The sequence below is a fragment of the Neofelis nebulosa genome, chromosome 8 (assembly GCF_028018385.1).
Source record: "Neofelis nebulosa isolate mNeoNeb1 chromosome 8, mNeoNeb1.pri, whole genome shotgun sequence".
NCBI lineage: Eukaryota > Metazoa > Chordata > Mammalia > Carnivora > Felidae > Neofelis > Neofelis nebulosa.
The window spans coordinates 6,192,371-6,218,489 of record NC_080789.1 but is presented as its reverse complement, the minus strand read 5'-3'; the positions used below and the strand labels follow the sequence as shown (position 1 = coordinate 6,218,489).

The following is a 26,119-nucleotide window of genomic DNA, read 5'->3' as shown; positions in this document are numbered from 1 at the left end:
CCCACTGAGCCACCCGGGCGCCCCTCTTTTTAACTTTCAATTCCACTTTATAAACTGTTTTCCAGGTACATAAAAAACCCTGCCAGCCGCTCGCTTACAATGCAGGTCCCCAGGCCCCACCGAGGCTGCTTGGATGAAAACCTGTGGGAAGGCCTAGCAAGCAGCCATGTCACATACACCTGGGGACCCTGCTGTCCCCCACAGTGAGTAAAGCCCACAGACACAGCAGTGAGGCCTTTTCACACATTAGTGGGCGTGTGGACTCTACTTCAAATGCTGGATCTAGAACCAAAAACTCCTGAGGGGGATACAGGCCAGTCCAGCCTCACTCACTGGAGGAAAGCTAGGCTGGGGGGGCAGAGGCTGGTTTCCCAGGGGAGTCAGTGGGCCCGCATCTTGCCGGAGAGTGGTCCTACCCCGGCCACTGCCCACACCACCGTCCCAGCAGCCTGTGCAGGACAGGAGGTTGCTAGCTCCCCCAGCCCCCACCCCACTGTCTCCCGGTTTCCCAGAGACGGCCTCCGAGGCTCAGAGGGGCTGGGCATACACCCTCCAAGGGACGTGCCGCCTACTCTCCGAGCCGGGCCGAGTGCCCTCGGGTGTCACACCCACTGGGCCGGTCTGTTGGGAGCCCCCTCGGCAGGCCTGGGCCCCAACGCCTGTCCCCGCGCTTCCCCACTCCGGGGCCGGGCCTCCGTTTTGCTTCTGAGTCGCGGGGTGATGAGCATCTGGGAGCCCACATGTGAAGCTCGGGGCACAGCCGCCCGCGCACCGGTGGCCTGCTGTTTATTCCTTCCCGTTCCCTCAAAACCAGCCGCACACCTGCTTCGGCACAGCAAAATAAGACACCAACGGGGACTGCGAGCCAGCCTACGAGGAGCACGCTTGGGGCAACAGGGAGGTGGGTTTCTAGCACCCCGACGTCCATGACCTCACAGAGCGGGAGGCCTAAACTCGAGGAGGCCACCGCGAGTCCACCTCTGACCAGCAGCTTACGCCAAAACACGCCCCCTCGATCCGATGGCACAGACGGGCTGCAGGGGACACCGGCAGGACTCGCCTGGGCCGGCGGCTGCCGCGGAAGGCCCGGCACCCGGTACGCCCTGGGCAGCACCTGGCCGGAAGCTGGCCCCTCTCCCTCCGCCAAGCTGCCCCCGCCTCTGGCAGACGTGTGGCCATGAGGGAGGTGGGCCCGTAAAGACGAGTCTCCGTGGCCAAAGAACCAGCAGCCCTCCCCGCCCCACTCGGCGGCTCCCAGGCCCGACCCCCGCCCTTCTCTCACCGCCACGGCCTTCAGCGACTGTACGACGATCCAGTGGATCTCGTCGAACAGCTTGCCGGTCACCTCCTTGCCTCGGGTGCTCTCCAGGTACAGCCGCAGGTTGTTCACCGTCCACTTGCCCCCGTGGATGTGGTTGTAGTCCTCCTGGCGACGGGAAAGGACACGGGGCCCCAGGCAATGCACCCTGAGGGCCCCAGCACTTGCTCTCTCACCCTAGAACGGTGCTGGGTGCTCCTGCCCCGTGAGGACCTGGACCTCCTATACGGGGCTTGGTTTAAAATACCCACCTCTGGGCGCCTGGGGGGCTCAGTCGGTTAAGTGCCCGACTTTGGCTCAGGCCGTGATCTCACGGTTCGTGAGTTCGAGCCCTGCGTCGGGCTCTGTGCTGACGGCTCGGAACCTGGAGCCTGCTTTGGATTCTGTGTCTCCCTCACTCTCTGCCCCTCCCCCGCTCATGCTCTGTCTCTCTCAAAAATTAAAAAAAAAAAAAAAAAATTAAAAAAAAAAAAAATACCCATCTCTGGGCACCTGGGGGGCTCAGTCGGTTAAGTGCCCGACTCTTGGTTTCGGCTCAGGTCACAATCTCAGGATTCACGAGTTCGAGCCCCACATCGAGCTCTGTGCCAACAGTGCAGAACCTATTTGGGATTCCCTCTCCTCTCTCTCTGCCCCATCCCACTCGTGCTCTCTCTCAAAATAAACTTTAAAAAAATAATTAAAAAAAAAGAAACACGGGGCGCCTGGGTGGCGCAGTCGGTTAAGCGTCCGACTTCAGCCGGGTCACGATCTCGCGGTCCGTGAGTTCGAGCCCCGCGTCGGGCTCTGGGCCGATGGCTCGGAGCCTGGAGCCTGTTTCCGATTCTGTGTCTCCCTCTCTCTCTGCCCCTCCCCCGTTCATGCTCTGTCTCTCTCTGTCCCAAAAATAAATAAAAAACGTTGAAAAAAAATATAAAAAAAAAAAAAAAAAAAAAAAAAGAAACACCACCTCTGTAGTTCACTCATAATTAGCAATTCATACCCTGCAATGAGGGTGGAGTATGTCACTCAGACCCCCCTTCAAGATCAAGACACTCCCTCTTCTGGCGGAGACCCTCGCTGGGAGCTGCCCTTGGCTAAGGGGAGCAGAACAGTCCAAGGTCACGCCCGCCCCAGCGGCCCGTAGTCCGTGACGGGCTGATGCCAGGGAATCTCGGCCCCTGCTGCAGCTGCGCCCCAGCTCGACCCTCCCTCTGCCCTGTCCTCACCCCCCTGCCCTCCCCATGTTGCCCCAGCAAACCCCCCATGCATTCATTTCTGCCTCCGAGTCTGCTTCCAGAGAGCCCAACCTGAGACAGGCCGGTGCCAGGCACCGTGGTCCAAGAGCACCACACAGCTGCTCACAACATCCCGTCTGTGCGAAAGAGGACTCGGGCTCGGGGAGGTTACCTGACCTGCCCAGGGTTCCACGCAGGCTGTGAGGGAGCTGGGACCCGAGCCTGGCTTTTCCACCCCCCATCCGGAGCGCTGTCTATTTCTCTGACTCTAAACATGAAATCTCTACCTCACTCCTCTTTTTTGGGAGGCAAAAAGCTAAAAATCCCGAAGTACATCTGGAGGTTGTGAGGCTAGGTTTCACTCTCCTAAATAAAAAGTTGAGAACTTTTGAAAAGAAATGAAAAGAAAACCAGCCTAAGAAAGGACAAACACCACCGACTCAAAACGGACTTGGTTTTCATAGGAAAACAGAATTAACCACGTTAAAAAAAATACTTTTGAGGTCAGAGACACATTTACACATCAGCTTCACTTAGATACCTTACAAGACGAGCTACCCAGGCATGTTCACCTCAAATGGTCTCTCTAATAACTCAGTGTCCGTACCCCAAAAACAGGGACTCGGAGAAGTTACAGGGAAACCAGGCTACCTGCCCACCCACACCTTTCTTTTTCCAGTTACAGATTCTCACTAGCAAGAAAAGTTTACTTTAAAGATAAAGTTCTAGGGGCGCCTGGGTGGCTCAGTCGGTTAAGCGTCCGACTTCAGCTCAGGTCGTGATCTCGCAGTCCGTGAGTTCGAGTCCCGCGTCGGGCTCTGTGCTGACGGCTCAGAGCCTGGAGCCTGCTTCGGATTCTGTGTCTCCCTCTCTCTTTGCCCCCCGTCCCGCCCCCACTCACCCTCAAAAAAAATAAATAAACAGGGGCGCCTGGGTGGCTCAGTCGGTTAAGCGGCCGACTTCGGCTCGGTCACGATCTCGCGGTCCGTGGGTTCGAGCCCCGCGTCGGGCTCCGGGCTGACGGCTCAGAGCCTGGAGCCTGTTTCAGATTCTGTGTCTCCCTCTCTCTCTGCCCCTCCCCTGTTCATGCTCTGTCTCTCTCTGTCTCAAAAATAAATAAAAACGTTAAAAAAATTTTTTTTAAATAAACATTAAAAAAAGAAATAAAAAAAAAAAAGATAAAAGTTCTAGACGTACAAAGTATACACAGCAAAACACTGTCTTCCACAAGCACAGACCTAAGAAGCGAGGAAATGTGTCCTGCTGTTAGGACTGTAGCAACACTAGTTTATCAGATTTACTCCAGGACACTCTATCAAATCAATCTGCAAACACTGCCCATGTCGGGATGCACCCCTGATCTTTCCATCCCCTTCTCTGCCTGCTGGATTGATCCCGCCTCCTGGTGCCCCCCGCCCCATACTCCTGCACCCCGTCCGCAGCCCTGCAGCCTCCCTTATCTTCAGTCTTCTGTGATCTGCCTCCCCTGCTGGTCTCTGAGCCTCCTGAGGGCAGGCTGTCCAAGGGCATCTCTGTCCCAGGTGTCGGGCTATGCTCTGCACCCAGGGACACTCGGGAGATGCAGCTGTCGACTGCTTGACGTGTCAGTGTCCCGTGTGACATCTGTCCTTCGTGCGATTCTGAATCGGGGCCACGTGAGGCTACCAGTAAGTAGTCTCCTCAGAGGAAGGACTTCCTCATGTTAAAAGGCTAAGCATTTACCAACAGAACCGACAGGGACGGCACAGAGGCTTCTGGAACACTGCGGCGATGCCAAGCTAAGGTCCTGCCTTCTGCTCTCTCCTTCCACGGGTTAAAAAAAAGTGACTTCTGTTTCTTATTGATGCAGCAGTGACTCAGCTGACTGGTGTCCTGAGAAGGCCCATCAAATGGAGCCCTCCCAATGTCAGTGTGGCCCTGCAATCCAAGGGGGGGTTGGGGCAGGCCAACATATTCTGCACTGTCCTCAGAGAAACCAAGAGGACTGGAGGCGGGTCACTGGCCACACCCACACCCACTGGCCACACCCATACCCACTGGCCACACCCACACCGAGGCCTCACTAACTTGGCTACAAAGGGCCTTATGTCATTGCTCAGCTTTCTCCAAACGGCTGCGTCCCCTGAAAACTCATTTTCCCAATTCATTTTTTTTCAAGATTTTATTTTATTGTTTACATTTTTTTGACGTTTACTTATTATTTGATGTTTTATTTATTTTTATTTATCTCTCTCCCTGAGAGAGAGACTCAGAGTGTGAGCGGGAGAGGGGCAGAGAGAGAGGGAGACACAATCCCAAGTAGGCTCCAGGCTCCGAGCTGTCAGCACCGAGCCCGACACAGGGCTTGAACCCACGAACCGTGAGATCATGACCTGAGCTGAAGTCGGATGCTTAACCAACTGAGCCACCCAGGCACTCCAAGATTTTATTAAGTAATCTCTACACCCAACGTGGGGCTCGGAGTTACAACCTGGAGATCAAGAGTCTCACACTCCACTTACTGAGCCGGCCAGGAGTCTCCGTTGTTCCAGTTCTTCTGAATAAAGTTCTGGCCAAGCCATCCTTTCTCCTCTAATCTTGACCATGTAACAGTGATGCTCAGAAGTTCGCTCCCAGGGAAACCCGAGGTACAGTGAACCAGGGTTGGCCTCACACAGAAGACCGTCAAGGCCCTCAGTAAATGGTGGCCATTGTCATTTCATTACCAGCAAGGTAATACCAGGGCTCTGTTTGCAGATGAGGAGGCCCAGGGAGGCCGTGTGACTTGCCCAAGTCACACAGAGAGAAGTGACAGATGGGGGACTGAGCCCATGCTGCTCTGAACAAACCCTTCAGTAGGTGACTCAGAAAAGCTTGGTTTGGGGGCGTCTAGCTGGCTCAGTCGGAAGAGCATGCCACCCTTTTTTAAATATATTGTTTTTAATGTTTATTTGTTTTCGTAGGAGAGAGACAGAGCCTGAGTGGGGGAGGGCCAGAGACGGAGACGGAGACACAGAATCCAAAGCAGGCTCCAGGTTCCAAGCTGTCAGCACAGAGACTGACCCGGGGCTCAAACCCACAAACTGCAAGATCATGACCTAAGCCGAAGTTGAATGCTTAACCAACTGAGCCACCCAGGTGCCCCAAGAGCATACAACTATTAATCTTGGGGTCATGTGAGCCCCACAGTGGGCACAGAGATTACTAAAACAATAAACTTAAAAAAAGAAAGAAAGAAAAAGAAGCTTGTTTTCTATCAATGCTTACCCTCTTTCCACTCAAATTATACAAAAAGGACCAGGATACTCAAGGCCTCCAATCAAGCAAGATCCAAACAGAAGAGTCTTTCATAAAGAAATGAGACCTTCAGGACATTTTTGTTAGGACCAGATTAAAGCCCCAAAGCCCACACAGAACCGACAAGGTCCTGGGGCCCGGCCTCGCTGGCCTCACCAGGTACCTCTAACTCCACCACCCTTGGTCTGGGGGCTCCAGCCACCCTGGCCGTCTCTCAGCTCCTGCAACGCTCCTTCCTGCCATGGGATCCCGGCACAGGCTATACCCTCTGCTAGAACGTTCCTTTCCCACCTCCACCCGGGTAACCCCCGCTTATACTTCAGGTCTCTGCTTGAGCATTTCTGCACACGGAAGCCTTCTCCGGCCACCTGGACCAGGGACTTCATTCCATGCTCTTCCGGATCTGCGTCCCCTAGCTTGAGAGCACGCGGCTCAGTTTGTGATGACACATTCACCAGTGTGATTACTTGACGGCCGTCTTCCCCTACGGGCCAGGCTCCGTGAGTGGGGACCATCAACGTAGCCCTGGCACTCAGCACGAGACCAACCCAGACAGGTGCTCAGGGAGACTTTGCTGAATGAACGGCCACGCAGGAGCCCTCTCGTGAATCCTTCCGCCACCCCCATGAGGGGGTAACAGGATCTCCTTTCACAAATGGAGAAACCGAGGCTCCGAGAGTTCCAACTGACGTGCCCACGGCCACGGAACCAGAAGGGCTGATGTGCCAGACCCTTAAAGCTCCCACTCCTCACGAGTGCCAGGGCATCTGGAATCCGGCTCCCGGACCCGCTTCGCCCGCGCACGCGAAAAGAAGGAGAGAGAAACCCACAAAAGCAGCCCATTTCCGTAAGCTCCAGCGAAGGGACGCACTCACCCCGTGCTTCTGGATGGCGACGTTGGTGAGATGAACAAACATGTTGTCCAGCTCGCTGGTGCTTGGGGTGTACTTCACCGTGCAGAAGCGGCAGAATCCAAGTTTATACCTGCGTGGGAATTCAGACCGCGTCAGCACGCTGAGGAGAAGCACAGATAAGACCGAACACTTTGTTCTCTTACAAGAGCCGCTTTTTGGAGCATCTGGGGGACTCAGCCGGTCAGGCGTCCGACCTCGGCTCAGGTCAAGATCTCACGGTTCGCGGCTTCGAGCCCCACATCGGGCTCTGTGCTGACCGCTCGGAGGCTGGAGCCTGCTTCGGGTTCTGTGTCTCCCTGCTCTCTCTGACCCTCCCCTGCTCACACTCTCTTTCTCTCATAAATAAACATTAAAAAAAATAATAATAGAAAGACCTGCTTTTTGATTCAGGCCGTTAAAAGAGCTGCTTTTTCATTTTTTACGGTTCTTTTCTTCGAACGGTCACGCTAAGGTACAATTCCCAGGCCACAGGACTCCCCCGCCTAAAGCGTATGACGCGGTGGTTCTCGGTATCCTGAGATTTGTGGGGCCACTACCACGACCGAGAAACCCTGTGACCGCCAGCAGTCACCCCCCACGCCGCTAATCTACTTTGTCTCTGAAGGGCTGCGTCTCGTGAGCTGCCGACCAACAGGACAAAACCCCAGCGACTCTCACATGTAACAGCGCAGTGGGCGGTACGTAGACACCAGCACGTACAAGCGCAGGTCAAACTTCCTCCCGCCGATCAGCAGCGGGTTGTTAATGTACAGGGAGATCACGTAGGCCTCCTTGGTGGACTGGGTCACAAACCTAAGGGCGGCGGAGACGGTCAAAATTAGATGGCAGAGTCCAAAGGCCCCCGTCGTGTCGGGGGAGAAGACGGCGGTGAGCTGGCGTCCACGCGGGAGCCCCCAAGCCTGAGACCCCGCCCCAGAGGACAGTGCCGGCAGCCCCTCCCTGCCCCGGGAACCCACCAGGGAAGTGCTCCCTGCGCCTGACCCACCTGGGGGTCAAACTCAAACTTCAGTGCTCCGCACAGGGAGAAGGTGACCCTGCCACGCCCGGGAACGGTGAGCCACCAGCCCTCCAGGAGAGAACCACCTCCAGCACCTCTGTACAGTTCAGGACCCACAGAGGCAGGGCGGGCCCCAGACAAAGCCGCCTGGCCTGGTATCTCAGTTCTGGGGAGCCCTCGAACGCTGGGCAGAGACCTGACCTGACGCGGCCTCGCGCTACCCCTGTCGCTGATCACAGACACTCCCGTGTTCGCCTGTCCCATCCCCGTCTTGCCCCTGTGATGGTGCTGCTACTGTCCCCAGTTTACCCAGGTAAAGCATGTAAGCGTCCACAAAACAAAAGGTCCTCAGACGGTAAGTGTAGACAGAGATTCAGACCCACACACCCTGGGCCCTGATCTTAAGCAGGTGCACTCACGAAGATGTTTTGCTGTCCCGGGACCACTTTTTGATCTGCGAGAGCTTGTTGATCAAAAAGATGCCCTTTCCCTGGGCTTTGCCACAAGGTTTCATGATCCAGGTGCTGGAGGGGCTTTTCCTGAACTCCTCCACGAACAGGTTGTAGTCCGCGGGCAGCATGTAGGTGACCGGAACAAAGTCTGCAAGGTGAAAAAGAGGACGGCGGCGGGTGAGCTAGCCCAACAGCGGCCACGGACGGAAACACACTGCCACGGCCTTCCCGGAGGCTGCTTCGTGCCCTCTGCCCCAAGCCAGCGTCTGAAGATCAAGGCCCTGTGCCGTTCAGTCCCCGTACAATAACCTCATTGCCCGTGTGCTAAGCGCTTTACAAACCTGTAATGCCCACGGCAACCTGTTGTCGTTCCCATTTATCAGATGAGGAAACGGAGGCCCAGAGAGATTGGTTATACAATTTTTCCCAGGTAGGTAAAAGGATTCTGGAACTATCCGGCAGGCCAGCCCACCAGATGGAACAGGGACACGCCGTTCCCCCTGGGAACAGCCAGATGCGGTAGTGACCGTGAATCCCAAAATGCAGCTTGCAGCTCACGCCGTTTCCCTCCATCCACACACCGGGGACACTCTCTCCCTCGCATGCACCGCATTCCCTGGGCACCCATGGAAACTCAGATCCCAACGTGAGCCCCAGCCTGCCCATTCCAGACACACGTGGAATGAGAGAGGCGCCTGTCACAGCTGGCGCGAACATGTTCACCCACCAAAGCCAGCAGTCGCCATCCCGGTAGCTCGTGTGACTAAGGAACTCTAGGATTCATTCAACACACGAGCCCAGTGAAAAAGGCACAAACCCAGATAGAGGTATTTCCCGTTTTCATCTTTTTCTGCCAGAGGACTCCCTTCTTTCTCCAGCTCCTTCCTGTATCTTTTAATATTCTTCACCATCAGATCCTTCCGGGTCAGTTCATAGTGGTTCGGAAAATGGTTGACTATTTGATCATCTGAGAGCCGATAACCAGTTTCGACACTAAAAACGTTTCGGATGGTTTGCACAGTCATCCTAAAAGAGAAGCACAGAAGGGACGTGCAGGGCGAAAGCTCAGAGGAGGTCCCCGTGGTGGCAGTTCTCACTAAAGCTCGCGACCAGAAGGGCTGGCCTGTTCCCTGAGTCCCAGCACCCAGACCCGGAGATGCCCGGGCCACAGCGGCACAGCGTTGGGTCTGGTGACCGGCTGTGACCTGAACCTGAACTGAGGCAGGAGCAATTCTGAGTCCGCCTTACAGTGGGCAGTGTCATTGCCCAGCACAGAGGAGATACTCAATAAATGCTTACTGATGAATCAACGATACCATTGACTGCTGATTACAAACTAACGAAAAATGGCCTCCTTCAGACTCTGAAATCCGGAAAATCATTTACACAGTATTTGCACCCAAAGTCAAGAAGCACCCGGACCCCTTTAAACCAAAATCACAGGGCAGGGGCGCCTGGGTGGTGGCTCAGTCGGTTAAGCGTCGGACTCCTGGTTTTGGCTCAGGTCATGATCTCACGGTTCGTGGGTTTGAGCCCTGCATCAGGCTCTGGGCTGACAGTGCAGAGTCAGCTTGGGATTCTCTGTCCCTCTCTCTCTGCCCTTATCCCGGTTGCGTGGTCTCATCTCAAAACAAATAAATAAACTTAAAAAAAAAAATCACAGGGTGATTTAAGGGCTCTGGGTCATATTCTTGTAGAAACCGATGACAGGCCAGCACCCGAGTAAATGAGGACGGTTGAAAAAGAAATTGATTCCCTCTAATCCTCTAAGAAACCCAGCCTCCCGGACACACCCCTCCACCCTACCAGCCCCTCAGAGAGGCAGGGAGGGAGGGAGCAGGGAGGACTGGACTGGCACTCACAAGGGAGCCACAGGCAAGGCAGGCTGGCATGGCTTCTTGCTCTAGGCCCCCACCCCACCCCACCCCGGGCACCAACCTACAGAGGGCCCCAAGCACCCAAAGGGTCTCTTCTGAGTCTATGATCATTAGAATGATGGGGGAGTTTTCAAACTTTTCATTACGAAAGAGCTCAACCACAAGCAAAAGCAGAGAGGAAAGTGTGAGAGAACCCATTGCTCGCTTTAGGGGCTGCAACCAGGCACCGGTCTTGTCTTGATTGTACCCCACTTGTGCCCCACGGCACTGGCTGATTTGGAAGCAATTCCCAGACACGATATTCCAACCAAAATGCTCCTGTAAGAATGTCTAACAGTTACGGACTTCTTAATATATGATATCCTACTGGGGCGCCTTGGTGGCTCAGTCGGTTGAGCATCCGACTTCAGCTCAGGTCACGACCTCGTGGTTCATGAGTTCGAGCCCCACGTTGGGCTCTGTGCTGATGGCTCAGAGCTTGGAACCTGCTTCGGATTCTGTGTCTCTTTCTCTCTGCTCCTCCCCCACTCGTGCTCTGTCTCTCAAAAATAAATAAATGTTAAAAAAAAATTTTAAAGAGAGATACGATATCCTACTTCATACTGCTGTCACAACTAAAAACAAGCAGCAGTGATTTCTGAATATCATCAAATATTAATCAGTGCTCATATTTCCCAAGTCATCTGATAAGTATTTTTAGAGCTTGTACAGATAAGGGTCAGGCCTTCTGATGAGTTGTTCCCTCTCTCCCGACTCGTTTAACCTACAGTCTCCCTGCTTTCTTTTTCCCTAGGCCATCTGTTTCTGGAGGACCCTGGGCCACTTGCCTTCTAGGTCCTCACACGCTTCTTCCTCAGCCCAGTGCCCTGGCTCCCGTGCCACCTGAAAATCAGGAGTCAGACCGCAAGGCCTGGGGAGCTGCAGGTCCATTTGGGGCACACCTACAACTGGGCCCGCCACGCCGAAGTGCTCGTCAGCCCTGAGCTCAGCGGCTCCCATACTGGGCGGGCCTAGACCCTTAGGTCATTAGGGGCGACGAGATGGTGATCCTCTGCTTGCATTTCTTGTTCATGTGTTAGCAGGAATATCTCTACAAGGAGAAATGTCCCTTCATCAACAATCTGGATACCCCAAAACACAGCTCATAGAGGAAAGACTAACTAAATGCTTGATTCTTGCCCTTTATTTATCGGTTTTCAAGATAATGAGCTGCTTCCCTACCGCTCTCGGGTATGTGATGATATATTCTGGGCACCTCTTACTGCAAAGCAAGGTGCCTGGTGTTAGCAACTTAAGACAACAACCATTGGATCAGATCTTGTGGTTTTGTGGATCAAAACATTTTTTTAAATTTTTTAATCTATTTATTGAAAGACAGAGAGAGAGAAAATGCGTAAGCGGGGAAAAGACAAAGAGAAAGGGAACGAGAGAGAGAATCCCAAGCAGGCTCTGAGCTGTCAGCGCAGAGCCTGACGTGGGCCTCGAGCCCACAAACCGCGAGATCATGACATGAGCCGAAGATGGATGCTCAACCCACTGAACCACCCAGGTGTCCCTGTGGACCAAAATTTTAGGCAGGGCTCAGGCGAGCCTGCCTCTGCTCCATGTGGCACAGACCGAGGCCACTCGGTGGTATTCAGCCAGAGGATGACCCCATTTGGAGGGTCCAAGAAGGCGTCGTTCGTATGTTTGGCACCTTGGTGGGCACGGCTGGAAGGCCAGGAGGGGCTGTAACTATCACACACAACACAGCTCCTCCGGCCAGAGACGCCCAGGTAGCCAGGCTTCTCACGTGGCAGCTTGGGGCTCCCACAGACGGTTCCCATAAAGGAAGGGGAAGCTGCTAGTTTCTTAAGGCCTGAGCCTAGACCCGTCTCACCTCGGCTCTGCTTTGGCCAAAAAAGAGGCAGAAGCGATGGCGTGTCGCTTCTGAGACTAGCACCGAGAGGCCTTGAGAGCTTCCTCCCTCCCTCCTGGACCCCGACCGCCCCAGGAGGGCAAGCCCAAGCCAGCTGGCTGGAGGGCCACGAGAGATCTGTGGTGAGAAGCCACTGTGGTCCTGGCCAACGGCATCCAAGACCAGATAAGCCCCAGCTGGACCCCCCAGGTGACAGCAGGGGAAGCCCAGGCAGGATCAGCTAAGTCCTGCTGGACCAAAGGAACCGACCAGCCAAACCGATAAATGCGCGTGCTATGCAAATGGTCGTTTCAAGCCTTAAGTTCTGTGGTGTTTGTTACACGCCATCGATCTGGCAATCGCTGATTAATCCATCTCCCTAGCGCAGCCCTGACTCCCATGTTTCACGTGCTCCTACTTCCTGCCCTATACTCAAGCTGTGATCAGAACACAGATACAGTTTCATAATAGGTTTTTCTTCAGATTTTTTGTTATACGATTTTCCAAATTGCTTTATAATTGTCCTAATTATTTTCAGGGCTGCACCATAATCCACTCGGTTAACTTGGTTACCTTTTCCTAACCATCTGACATTTAGTTGTTTCCGGTATTTTACCCTAAGCAATTTTTTTTTTTTAATTTTTTTTTAACGTTTATTTATTTTTGAGACAGAAAGAGAGAGAGCATGAACGGGGGAGGGTCACAGAGAGAGGGAGACACAATCTGAAACAGGCTCCAGGCTCTGAGCTGTCAGCACAGAGCCCGACGCGGGGCTCGAACCCACGGACCGTGAGATCATGACCTGAGCCGAAGTCGGACGCTTAACCGACCGAGCCACCCAGGCGCCCCTTTACCCTAAGCAATTTTTAACACTCGATGGTACACAGAGTGCTTAGGACAGGAGCTCTTAAGGCACCAAAGAGCCAAAGTTACACAGTTCCGCTCTTTTCTCTCTCTGTCTTGTGAAGACTGGCTCCAAGATGCTTCTTCCGTGGTAGGAAGCAGGGAGTCGCTCGACACCCTCCCCAGCGCCGATTAATTACCCAGAGAAGCCAAAAGGGCTCGCTGAGAACTGGCTAAGCCCATGGCACAGAGCCGTGGGACGCAGAGCGTAAGTACCAAACTCTCTTCTTTCAGAGCTCCCATGAAGCAGGGCTCTGGCTACATTATTTCGCTCTACCTTCGAGGACGTGAACCCGATGCCAAAGCCCACACAGGGGCTGCACTTCTCTACCAGCCTCTCCCCGTCTGCATTCCATGCTCCCCCGGGGAAACTGGATCGTGGTTTAAAGCACAGGTATCCTCAGCTGCCAGGGGAGCAGAGAAAGGGTCATCCCCGCAGTGGCTGCTGGAGATGGAAGCGGGCTGCCAGTCTACACCGCACCTGGGCCAGGGCCGGGCTCTGGGAGGCTGGGACAAGCCAGACAAGGTCCTCACTGTCATCGGGTTCACAGCAGCGCAGAAAGACGGGACAGGCGGGGAAATCCCAAATCCTGGCACACGGCACTTGCTGCACAGCACTGAGGGGAGCCGCCTGGGAGGCTGGGGGGGCACAGGTGGCTTCCAGGGCAGGAGGCTCGAGGACTGTGTGCGAAGGCCAGCAACCGCTGGCCGCTATCACATGCCACATGCTCTGTGCTTTACTGACTCATTCAGGCTTCCGACAGCTGCGTTTGAAGGGAGAGGTCAAGTCCTCTGCTAAGGGCCACACAGGCAGCAGCGGGGGAGCCAGGGTGTAAAGCCAGGCACGACTTGGCTCCAGCGTCTGGACGTCTAACCGCCGGATGCGTGGCGTCCCCGAAGGATGGGCTGAGGAGGCAGAGAGCACCGCCCGTCCTAGCGGGTCGGCAGGGGAAAGCGTGCCGGCTGCTGCACTGGGGCGTGGGGGGGAAGGAAGTGGCTGGAACAGCAGGGAGTGGGTCTCCGGGAGTGGGGGACGCATAGGGTAAAAAGGCCTCCGGAGACCCACCAGCTCCCCTCCCTCAAAGGTTCGCTCAGGGCTCCGGGCCCGGGAGCTGCGGAGGATGGGGCCCGGCGAGATGACCACGGATCTGTGTTCGGGCGCACGACCCTGCCAGAGGGTGGAGGCCGGCTTGCAGCGGGGAGCACACCAGGCCCGGACAAGGGAGGACACGGGACCTCAGCCCATGGAGAGGGGGAGGCGGGGCGGGGGCAGGAGGCGAGGACAGCTCCCAGCTTTCTGGCTGGAAGGAGCACCACCGGGGAGTCAACACCAAACACACTGCTCTCCCGTTCGTGCGTCTCCCTCGCTTTTCGGTTGTCGTTAACCAGTCCAGCCAGCGCCCTCTGCCCTGCGAGAGGAAGCAAGGGAGGCACAGGCCCCTCCCCCACAGTCCTCTTCTCCAGCGCCGGGCAATAAGGCACTGACTGGTGCCGCCAGGAGGGGCCTCTGGCTTCTCACCCGACCCCCCACGGGATTCGCCAGGCCGGGTTGTGCAGAACCGTCCTGGGACTTCTGACGCCAGGCTGGTAAACGGGAGCATGAGGGCACCCCGCAACGCGTGGTCCCAAAGAGCTTGGGATGAAAGGTGTGTCGGGGGGGGGGGGCGCCCCTCTGAGAACACAGCCTGTGCCTGGGCTACCGCCATTCACAAGACTGGTAAGAAGCCTTCAGGGGCGCCTGCGCGGCTGAGTCAGTTGAGCGACTCTTGATTTCCGCTCAGGTCATGATCTCGCGGTTTGTGAGACCGAGCCCTAGTGTCGGGCTCCGTGCTGACAGCGCACAGCCGGCTTGGGATTCTCTCTCTCCCTCTGTCTCTCCCCCGTGTGCACCTGTGGACGCTCTCTCTCAAAAATAAATGAAAGTAAATGTTAAAAAAGAAAAAAGCAGGCTTCGGAAAAACAATCAAATCCTGCTTTTCGTACTTACCAGTAGAAGTTCCAGTCCTCGTTTTCTGTCACTTGGACCCATCCTCTCTTTTCAAAGTTATTTATCAGCACCGACTTCTCGATATCAGTGACCCATTTCACTTTCCCTGCCATAATCCTGGAAGAAGTCAACTTGTTAGAGCTTTGAAACGGCAGTGGCCACAAGCTTCCCCTTCGCACATCCCAAGTTCGACCTGCTGGGCAGTGGTTCTCAGCCAGGGGCCACTCTGGCCCCCAGGGGACATCTGGCTGCGTCTCTTTTTTTTTTTTTTTTTTTTAAGTTTATCTATTAATTTTGAGAGAGAGAGAGAGAGAGAGAGAGAGAGCAGGGGAGGGGCAGAGAGAGAGTGAGAGAGAGATAATCCCAAGCAGGCTCCACACTGTCAGTGCAGAGCCCGATGCGGGGCTCAAACCCACGAACCTCAAGATCATGACCTGAACTGACATCAAGAGTTGGATGCTTAACCGAGTGAGCCAGCCAGGCGCCTCTGGCCTCGTCTTTTGTTGTCACAACTGGGGGCAGGGAGGCTTCTGGAATCTAGTGAGTAGAGGCCAGGATGTTGCCCAATACCCTGCAGTGGACAGGACGCCCCCTCCCCCAGCCCCAAAGCAAGTCCCCCAGGCCAAAATGTCAACTGGGCCAAGACTAAGAGATCCTGGCCTAAGCGGGGGAGAAAGACAGCAATCGGATAATCGCCACCCAATGTACATCACCACTGTGACAGGAGTCACGAGGCAGGGACAGCACTGGGGCTGTGAGAGCCACGGCAGGAGCTGCCCATCAGGGTGGCTGGGGAGAACCACCCTGAGCAGGAGACCCTGGAGCTGACTTCCAAAGGGTGGGAGAGAACGCCTAACCCAGCGTGAGCACCCCCAGCGCCCCCAGCCTCCTCCCCTGCCCCGCTCCAATTCACTCTCTGTAAGTGCCCGTGACGCTGACGAGTTTATCTGACCCCGTCACTCCCGTCTACCAGTCTCCGTGGCTCCCCAGCGAGGTTAAGATACGCAGACCCCTGCCCCTCACCTGCTTCTCCTTCACCTGCTGTGTTCTCGCCACACTGGACTGCTCTGCCCACACTCCACCCCGGGGCCTTGGCACATGCTGGTTGTCTCTGCCAGCAGCACTCTCCCTCCCTCTCAGCCTGGCTAAGCTGCTGCCCACCCACCTGCCAGCATAAGTGAATGTCACCTCCTCCACCAGGCCTCCCTGACGCCAGGTACACAGGTGCACGGCCCCTCGGCACTCCTGCAGTTCGGTCCCAGCTAGAGGGCAAGGGGGCCGGCTTTCTTCCTCGCTGCTTTGTGCCCAGGGCCTAGCACTGTGCCTGGGATGTGGTGGATGCTCCATTCAGACTGACCGACTATGGCCCCAGGCCTGTGCTTGCTTTCGGAGAGGGAAAGAGAAGGCACTCGCGTGGGGCTCTCACGTGAAATCAGCCCACTGCCTCCTCACCTGCCGGCAATGGCGGTGTCAGAGGAGGGACTGTGGTAAGAGTGCGGGCTCTAGGGCTTGAGTCTGAGGCCCAGTTCTGACACTCACTTGCTGTGTGACTCTGGACAAGTTACTTAACCTCTCTGAACTTGTTTCCTTAGGCGTAAAATACGAGGAACGGCAGCAACTACCCATCTCACGGGGTTATAGTAAGGATTAATTGAATGAACACGTTAAAGCACTGAGAACAGGGCGCTCAAGAAATATCTGGTATTATGACTGTCATCATCCCCCTTACGGGTAAGGAAGCTGAAGCTCAAAGATTAAGAACCTGTATGAGAATCAGACTGAACGCTGGGGCGCCTGGGTGGCTCAGTCGGTCTAGCGTCTGACTCTGGCTCAGGTCATGATCTCATGGTTCGTGAGTTTGAGCCCCAGGTCGGGCCCTGTGCTGACAGCTCAGAGCCTGGGGCCTGCTTTGGATTCTGTGTCTCCCTCTCTCTCCGACCCTCCCATGCTCACACTCTGTCTGTCTCTCTCTCTCTCTCAAAAATAAATAAACATTAAAAAATTAAAAAAAAAAAAAAAAAAAGAATCAGACTGAACAGGGCGCCTGCGTGGCTCAGTCGGTTAAGCATCTGACTCTTGATTTCGGCTCAGGCCATGATCTCATGGTGCGTGAGATCGAGCCAGCACAGAGCCAGCTTGAGGCTCCCTCTCTGCCCCTCCCCCGCTCGTGCCTGTGGGTGCCCACGCTCGCTCTCACACGCTCTTTCAAAACAAATAAATAAACATTAAAAAAAAAATCATGCTGAAGGGACCCATGGTGCCCTGATTTGAACTGAGGGTGACCCGACTCTGAAGCACCACCTCTTTCCGCACGGTCCTCTGCCTCCCTGGCCTTCGTCAGGATGAGGCCGGTGGCCACGGGGTCAAGGTAATCGTCCTCTGTGAGCCAGAAGGTGCCCTATGACAACGTAAGGCTGTTAACGTGGAGAGTCAGCAGTCACCGCTCAGGAACGACGGTAGGGGCAGCACAGGAGCCAGATCCCCACGGCTGTTACCGAGCAAACTCCCCACAGTGTCAAGAGCCACTTGAGTGCAGCCTCTAGAGCCTGCGTCCCTGCGTCCAATCCGGCTCCAGCCCTGCTCTGCCCCCTCCAGTCCGACTGCAGACTCCAGGCCGGAAACGCCCACATCACCGCCACCACCAGCAGGGGCGAAGTCCTACATCTCAGTGCGCCCCTGCCCCCTGGCACAGGTGCTGACCCACCCCGGGTGACCCAGCACAGTGCCTGATACCTGCCCTGTGCTTTAACGCTCAGAAAATACTTCCGGGGGGCCGGGGGGGGGGGGTGGGGGGTGGGGAAGGGGGGAGTTGTGCCCGGGTGGCTTAGTCGGTTAAGCATCCGACTCTTGATTTCCGCTCAGATCACGGTCTCGCAGTGAGTGAGATCGAGCCCCACGTCGGGCTTGGTGCTGACAGTGCGGAGCCTGCTTGGGATTCTCTCTCCCTCTCTCCCTCTGCCCCTCCCCTGCTCATGCTCTCTCTCTCTCTCATACTCTCTCAAAAATAAGTAAACATTTAAAGAAAATGCTTCCCAGGCACGATCCCCAAAACCAATAAGGCAGACAGGACAGATATTCTCATCCTCACTTTACTGAGCAAGGACACGGAGCCTTCAAGGGGAGGTTTTCTTGGTGCGCCCCCGCCCCCTGCCCCCGGCTCCCCCTTTCCATCGTGTGGACAACGGGTGCTAAGGAAAACCAATCGCTCAGGCCAGACCCACCACAGGTACTTACGGAGCCAACAGGAACGTCCAATTTCTCTCCTTCAGTGACTCGTGCTGCGGGTTCTTACCTAAAACAAAACGAACACGCAGACGAAATGTACACAAGACCGAGAGACAGAGAAGACCGCAAGCCCGCGCCTCGCCACGGTATCCGGGACATACGTCTTCTGCGGAACAAGGGCATGCCGCCAGATGCTTCGGGGCCTCACTGTGCTAAGTATCTCTGAATTCTATTACTTTCTGGCTCCCGCGGCCTCGTTGAGCTGCCGTGACACTCCTTCATTTCGCGCACCCCTGCTTGGGTGGAACACCACCACCTCCCCGCTGCTGCTCCGGATCCAGCTCCGCCAATCACACAAGGCGCGGTTCAAAGGCCGCCTCCCCCAGGGAGCCGCTCTGGTCACCTTTTCCCTCCACCAAACCTCCTGTATCCCTCTCCTGGGATACAGTCGGCACACAGAACTTCCTGGCTTGGGTTTTAGTTCTTTGCGTACGTTCCTTCTAGAAGTGTGTGAGGTGAGGGCTCTCTCAGTCACCTGTTTCCTTCTCATCCCACCGATGCTTTCTAGGTTCAGGTGGGAGCATTTGCAACAGAGCTCACAGTCCCTTCGGCCGGCCCCATCATCTCCAGATGGCGGGCTCAGTCGGTGAAACACGCGACTCTTAATCTCCAGCTTATGAGTTCAAGCCCCACACTGCATGTAGAGATTACTTGAAAAAAAAAAGGAGGAGGAGGAGGAGAAGGAGGAGGGGCGCCTGGGTGGCCCAGTCAGTCAAGGGTCTGACTCTTGGTTTCAGCTCAGGTCACGATCTCACAGTTTGTGAGCTCGAGCCCCACGTCGGGCCCGGTGCTGACAGTGCAGAGCCTGCTTGGGATTCTCTCTCTCCCTCTCTCTCTGCCACCACCCCGCTCACTCTCTCGATCTCTCTCTCTCAAAAATAAATAAACTTAAAAAAAACTAACAACAACAAAAAAGGAGATCTGGACACAGACACGGGCAGAGAACGCCATGTGACGACACAGGGTCGTACAGACACACGGGGAAGACGGTCACGGGAACATGAAGGCAGAGATCACAGCGATGCTGCCACAAGCCAAGAAAAGTCTGGGGCCGCCAGAGGCTGGAAGAGGCGAGGAACCCGCCCCAGATTCTTCAGAGAGACCGTGGCTCCACCCACACCTTGATTTCAGACTTCTCGCCTCCCTGAGCCACCCACTTCGCGGCCCTTTGGCAGTACGACCCTCGGAAACTTACGCAAAATATAACCGTCCCAGACACGAGGAGACGAAGAAGAAACTTCCACCCATAAAGGGCTTTAAATACGCATGTGGGAGCGAGAGCACGGCACAGTGATGGGCGACAGGGCAGACCAGTTATTGACGGTTAAAAAAGAAGAAAAAGAAACGAACTCAGGCCACCTCTCCTTTAAAGACACACAGGATTTCTTTTCAGAAATGCACCAAACCAGCACGGTCACCACCACGGAGAACCAACGATGAGGCAGCCTGGGAGGGGCCAGAGGACCGGATGGCAGGTTCCTCTGCACCTGAACCCTGGAGACGGTTCGTTTCCGGTGCTCGCACGCCCACGGGTGCTCACGAGTTCTCTTGGGGCCTCGGCACTCCCCCCCAAAACGGGAATGAAAGCCACAGGTCCTTCATGGTACTGTGGGGGTCACGGCACGGTCGGCAGGTGTGGGCCTGGCACACCACAGGGACTCCGGTTCACTGGGTTGGAAACGAGTGCCTCAGCTCTCCCTGATTCGGCCCTGCACACTCCTCCACTCAGCCCCACCTGCAGTGGGCCCACCGGGCCCTTGGCTGGGTGCTGGCGACCCTCCCCACCCTCTCGGGGTCGGTAACTGCATTTGTATGTTATCACTAGAAACAACGGCTACCATTCACGGAACCCCAGGACCCACGGGGCACAGAGCTGGGCAGTTTGCACCCGCTCTTCTCTACCACGGGTACCGTTCTGGCTCCCGGGCTGCCGGGGGGCAGGTGTTGTCCCCATTTATAAGATGGGGACAGTGGGGCTCCGAGAGTAACGGGCAGAGTACAGATGGCAGCCTGAGGACACCCACAGTCGCCTCCCTCCCACAGTGTCGACTGTCAGTTCACCCACAGGGCCGGGGGTGGGCTGATTCGTCTCTGTCCCCCCAGCACCCAGCCGGGGCCAGGCACAGCGAAGGGGGCTCAGAAATGGTCTGCGGAACAGGCGAAGGAGCCAGCTGGCCAATCCGCCCCCGGCACAGAAGCTGGGGCTGCCTCCTTCCCAACCCTAAGAAATACTAAGCCCTTTGCCTTAGAAAAATCAAGAAATACCTGACGTCAGACGGTCTTCCTGTTACTTCCTCCTAGAAGAGGAAAAAAAAAAAAAAAAAAAGCTAGGTTAACAGTAGCCTGCAATGGACTTGATAGGTCACCTCTCTAGTGGTTCCCAGGAACTGCGCGTTAAAGCCATTCGGTCTGCTGCTTTTCAAACTGAACATCAGAAAACCTAACCCAGAAAAACAGTCAGTTGTGTGCTGATCTCTACGCTGACCGTGCTCGAAATCATAGCGGACTGTTGTCACCTCCTAAGGTACGTCAGCCAGGCAAAGGCATTCAGAAACCAGGCAGTTGGCAATTTTCAGAACACGACGTGGGACCCACTCCTGGGGCCGGTGGGTGGGACCTTCGTAAGTGTGAGGACAGGCTGGCACAGGGATGGCCCTGGGGTCTGTGCTTCGACAGCCTAGCTTCTTTCTCACCCACCCCCTCAGCACCGGCAGCCGCTCTGTGCCGGGTCCGTGACGGGAGGCACAAAGCTGCCTGGGACGAGGTGCCCGTGGACGGTGTTGATCCAGGGAGGCAAGAAACACACCCCATCCGCCGAGTGCCCCAGCGGCAAAGTACGTCGGTGCCCCAACAAAGCTCAACTGTGGTCTTGAGGGGGAAGTGACTACTAATTCATCCAGCAGCAAATCCTGCCAGCTCTACTCCAGAAGATTCCAGATCTGTCTATGTCTCTCCCCAGCGTCCCCGTAATCCCGGATGACCATGGCAGGCTCCCACTGGCTTCCTTAGTGCCGGCCGCACCCCAACGCACCCATTCTCCGCCCGGCAGCAGACTGACCCCTTTCACACGCACCAAGCAAATCGCGTCACCCTGCCCCTAAGCCTCCAGGGGCTTCCAGAATAAAGCACCCAGAATAAAGCTGTCAGTCTGCCGATGACTTGCAAGGCGGACCCCGTGAAATCTAGGCTTCCCGTCACTTCTCGGGCCACGTCTCCCCACGCGCCAGCTCTCTTCAGCTGCTCACACCCACCAAGCCGCATCCTGTCTTGAGGCTTTGCTCTTCCCCCTGCATCTGGCCCCTTCGCAAAGGTCAGCCTTTCCGAGTGGCCTTCCCAATTCCCAACCACTCACCACGCTGTCGCTTTGCTTCCCGGTGGCACCCCGGCTGTGCCCAATCGTTCGGTCCGGGGCCAACTCAAAGCATGGCCCGTGAACCCGCAGCAGCCGCACCAACAGGAGCTTGTTAGAAAGACACACTCCTGAGCTTCCCCCAACCCCTACACCGAGGCACACGCTCAGACTCTCTGGGGGTGGGGCCCAGGAATCTGTATCTTAATAACCTCTCAGGTGAGACTCCTACCCCTGCCCAAGTTTGAAAAGAACTGGTCTAGGGGCGCCTGATGGCTCAGTCGGTTCGGTGTCTGACTTCAGCTCAGGTCGTGATCTCATGGTGTGTGGGTTTGAGCCCTGCGTCAGGCTCTCCGCACTGTCAGCACAGAGCCTGCTTCTGAGCCTCTGTCCCTCTCTCGCTGCCCCTCCCCTGCTGGTTCTCTCTCTCAAAACTTACCCAAGAAACATTTTACAAGAATCTTCAAAATGAACTGGTCTAGTTCATGAACTCGGTTCCCTGGTGACTCCCTATCTTTGACACACACATCTCCCACCAGGAGAGCAGACATGTTGTTCCGCATTATTGCCTACTGAATCCCCTGCGTCCAGAATACTGTCTAATAACAGCAGGTGCTCAATCAATATTTGACGAATTAACTAAAAGTAAGGACGGGAATTCCCTCCGCACACCCTCAAACAAGTGCTGTCTGCGCCAAGTAGACAACGAGGCACGGCCCAGCCCCACAGGGGCCGTCAGCCCTGCAGGGGACAGAAAACCAGTAAAAGCACCCACAGATTCCACAGCTTTTCCAGGGGCCTGAAGCAGACCTGGAGTTGGGCGGATTTCTGCTGAGCGAGAGAACATCTCGGGGAATAGCTGGACCCACAACCCCAGGAGGACAGAACTTTGCCAAAAGGCCTTTCACATCCCGGAGTTATGACTACATTCAGTTACGGCCAGGACAGCCATTCAGGAGAAAAAGCAGACAGAGGGAAGAACTTCCATTCATAGAGTCACTGCACTTTTCTGGGTCCAGCCATTAAAAAAAAATAACAACAACAACAACAACAAAAACCGGAGCCCTCTCTGTCTCCATCCCCACTACCCCCCCAAACACTCTGGTCAGTATCACTTTCCACAAAGTCCCAACGAGCCCAGGATTCTAAGGGCATTTCGATTGCTTTCCGGCCAGTCTTCCTCGAGAAGGAAACAAAAATGCCACCCTTAAAGAAAACAATAGCTCATAGTGAAAAACAAGGGCTTTCCGCACCGCTGTATGGCCACCGTCCAGGTCCACACCCCACCGGGAGGCAGTGCCAGCCTCCACAGCAACTACTCAGCACTACTGGTAATCCCCTGGGCACAGAGCAAGACCAACCTCTCAGCGCTGCCACAAGCCAGCACTGAAATGTGCTCATTAAATGTTTTCGTGAACAAAGAACCTCTCTGCAAACCGTAAACTGCTTACAATAGGATACTTTTACTTCTCGAACGAATGCCCTGTAATGCCCCAGCTACTCTACGGGGTGCATGGCTACCTACCCACTCACTCCCACTCCCTTTTGAGTGATGAGGGCACGGGGAGGGGCAGTGCCTAGGTCCCATCCCTCAGAGAAGGGCGAGCAGGGCGGGGGACACGAATCTGTCTCCAGACCACAGCTGCCGCCACAGGTACACCGCGCCCTGCAAAAGATGCCGAGAGAAACAACGCAGACTGCAAATGAATGGGAAACGCCCAGGAACGATGAAATGCGGGGATAACCCATATGAAGAAGAATGCAATTACAACGAGCGGGCAGCACAAGGAAAGTCACAGGAACTCGGAGGAAAAACAGGGGCACAGTGATCGGCGCAGGCTTCCCGGGGGCCGCGGGTCCGGCAAGCAGCATCTAAACCACACGGTCGCGGCCGCGTAGACCTGGGCGCCCACGCTCGCTCGCGCATGCGCACCCGCCCACCAGGAGCGGCCACACCCTCGTCCGGGGAGGCGGCGGCCTCGGCGGCGGGACCTCACCTGCGGGACCTCACCGGGCAGGGCGGCCCCGCGCCGGGCCCCGGCCCCGCCTCCAGCCCCACTCCGGCGCCGGCAGCAGGACGCCCCTCACCGCCCCTCGCCGCCCCGCGGACCGGCCCGCCGCGCGCCGCGCTCTACTTCCGGGGCGGCGCTCTGGCAACCGAAGACGCGGCCGCTGGCGCGGCGACTGCTTCCGGGGTCACATTTTCCCGGCCGCTCCCTAGCCCCCCCCCCCCCCCCCCCCCCCCCGCCCGCCGCGCGCTCGGCGGAGATCCTAGAAGAGCCGGCCCTCCATCCCCGGGAACGTCGCAGCCTTCAGGACCCAGGAATGAGGTTGAGAAGGGTCGGGGCGCGAGGTGGAGCCTGACAGTGGGAGGCAGAGCCGTGGTGATTAGGGCCCGGGGTCCGGTCCCCTCTCCTGCTCAGCTAACGTGTCTGTGCGCTTGGCGCTGTCGGTAGTGCCTCCCTTGGCGGGTGCGTTGTCCTTAGGTGACATGTGCTCGGCACGTAATAATCAGTACGGGGCCTACTCAAAGGTCACCTCATTTGTGAAATGTCCCCTGAGCGTGACGCGGGTCTAGTTTCTCTAACTGTATTTTGTAAACTCTATCAGGAAGAGGCAGCTTGGCCCAGTGAGAAATTAAACCAGAGCCAGACCTGGATTGAGCCCTCGCTCCAAAGTCCACTAGCTTATGTGGCTTTCGGCAGGTCACTTCCCTTATCTGACCTTCAGTTTTCCTGTCTATAGCCGGAAAGAAGAGAAACAGAATTTTACGTCCCTGCTCTGATACATTCTAGCTGTTTGGGCACAGGCGCCTCCGATCCTCTCCATTACAATTTCTCCCCAGAGAAATCTCCGTCTCTCAGGGGTGGAAGAGATTTTAAATTCCTGGTGCGTGGCACCTAGGAAGTCGCATCACTTGGCTTCCCACATCCTCCTGCCTTATGCAGCATACGTGCCATTCCAGATGCATCACCAGCAGCCAAAATACTAGAAGGCTTGGCGACAGCCAATGGAAGGAGACCAACATCACAGGGAAGAGCAAATAGTAAAAAAAAAAAAAAAGTTGTGGCCAATATGAAAAATTAACTGGGAGCTAGGTGATCCCAGAGGGAAAAGACAAACTGAGATCACGTAAACGTAGTTTAAAAAGTTTTCAAGGGCTGGGGGCTCCTGGGTGGCTCAGTCGGTTAAGCGTCCAAATCTTGGTTTCACTTCAGGTCATGATCTCACTGGTTCGTGAGTTCAAGCCCCACATTGGGCTCTACGCTGGTAGCACAGAGCCTGCTTGGGATTCTCTCTTCTCTCTCTGCACCTCCCTGGCTCTCTCTACCTCAAAATAAATAAGCTTTTTAAAAAATATATTTAGGAGTACCTGCTGGTTCGGTCGGTGAAGCATCCAACTTTGGCTCAGGTCATGATCGCACACGGTCAGTGGGTTGGAGCCCCACGTAGGGCCTTGTGCTGACAGCTCAGCTATCCGGAGCCTGCTTCGGATTGTGTGTCTCCCTCTCTCTCTGCCCCTCCCCTGCTTGCACTCTGTCTTTCAAAAATAAAACGTTAAGAAGTAATAGTAAATAAATAAATGTATTTAAAATAAAAAAGCCTTCAAGGGCTTTCCATTGCCATCAAGATAACCAGGTTTTGGTTTTTAAAGTAGCTACAATCTGTTAACCCTTTTCCAGTTTAGCATCTCGTTTCCTGTTGTGCTTAGAAAGACCCATCCTCACTTGTAAGAGGCTAAAAAGAAAATCAACTAAGCTAAATGATACATTGAAAATGCGTGTTAGGGCACCTGGGTGGCTCAGTTGGTTAAGCATCTGACTCTTGATCTTGGCTCAGGTCATGATCTCACCAGTTCGTGAGTTTAAGCCCCGCATCAGGCTCCCCACTCTCAGTACAGAGCCTGCTTGGAATTCTCTCTCTCCCTCTCTCTCTCTGCCCCTTTCTTGCTCATGCGTGTGTGCTTTATCTCAATCAATCAATCAATCAATCAATAAATAAATATGTGTTTTTGAGAGAAAGAGAGGAGGAGAGGCAGGGAGGGAGGGAGACAGAATCACAAGCAGGCTCTGCGCAGTCAGCACAGAGCCCAATAGAGAGCTCAAAGTCACGAACCATGAGATCATGACCTGAGCGGAAATCAAGTCAGATGCTTTTCCCAACTGAGCCACCCAGGCAGTCCCAGCCTGTATCTTTTATTGTCTGGATTTTAGTAGCACAAAAATATTATTTTGTAATTTTTTAAAAGCTACGATAAAATAAAGTTAAACTTGTTTCAATTTTGAAATGGCAGTCTGAACATACGTATTTCCCCTCATACCCCCAAATCGCAATGAAAAAGCAGAAGAAATAGACAAATACAGTAGAAGATGAATCATTCAGGATTCTAAATACCAAAGGCATCCAAACCAAAGAATTACCCTATCAGGTTTTGTCTTAAGATCATCTGTTTCTCATGGGAATGCAAGCTGGTGCAGCCACTCTGGAAAACAGAATGGAGGTTCCTCAAAAAACTGAAAATAGAACCACCCTACAACCCAGCAGTAGCACGACTAGGTATTTATCCAAGGGATACAGATGTGCTGTTTTGAAGGGACACATGCACCCCCATGTTCATAGCAGCTCTATCAACAATAGCCAAAGTAT

At 55.1% G+C, this 26,119-nt stretch overlaps 1 protein-coding gene across 7 annotated transcripts in view; it reads right to left on the bottom strand.

Moving 5' to 3' along the window:
- Window positions 1-23,610, bottom strand: part of TTLL1 (TTL family tubulin polyglutamylase complex subunit L1) — a 31,132-nt gene extending 7,522 nt beyond the window's left edge. The window contains exons 1-10 of one of the 7 annotated variants that reach the window (XM_058741108.1): window positions 23,470-23,610; window positions 20,389-20,420; window positions 18,060-18,130; window positions 17,140-17,217; window positions 14,839-14,955; window positions 8,992-9,200; window positions 8,142-8,322; window positions 7,383-7,517; window positions 6,687-6,795; window positions 1,283-1,426 (exon numbers count right to left, since the gene is read on the bottom strand). In XM_058741108.1, the coding sequence (XP_058597091.1) occupies window positions 1,283-1,426; window positions 6,687-6,795; window positions 7,383-7,517; window positions 8,142-8,322; window positions 8,992-9,200; window positions 14,839-14,951 (891 nt within the window). In that variant the 5' untranslated portion in view covers window positions 14,952-14,955; window positions 17,140-17,217; window positions 18,060-18,130; window positions 20,389-20,420; window positions 23,470-23,610. Of the gene's footprint in view, window positions 1-1,282; window positions 1,427-6,686; window positions 6,796-7,382; window positions 7,518-8,141; window positions 8,323-8,991; window positions 9,201-14,838; window positions 14,956-17,139; window positions 17,218-18,059; window positions 18,131-19,318; window positions 19,344-20,388; window positions 20,421-22,997; window positions 23,139-23,241; window positions 23,383-23,469 lie in introns of those variants that run through there. The other 6 variants (XM_058741107.1, XM_058741106.1, XM_058741109.1 and 3 more) reach the window with 6 other exon arrangements.
- Between the last annotated feature and the right edge of the window lie 2,509 nt (window positions 23,611-26,119).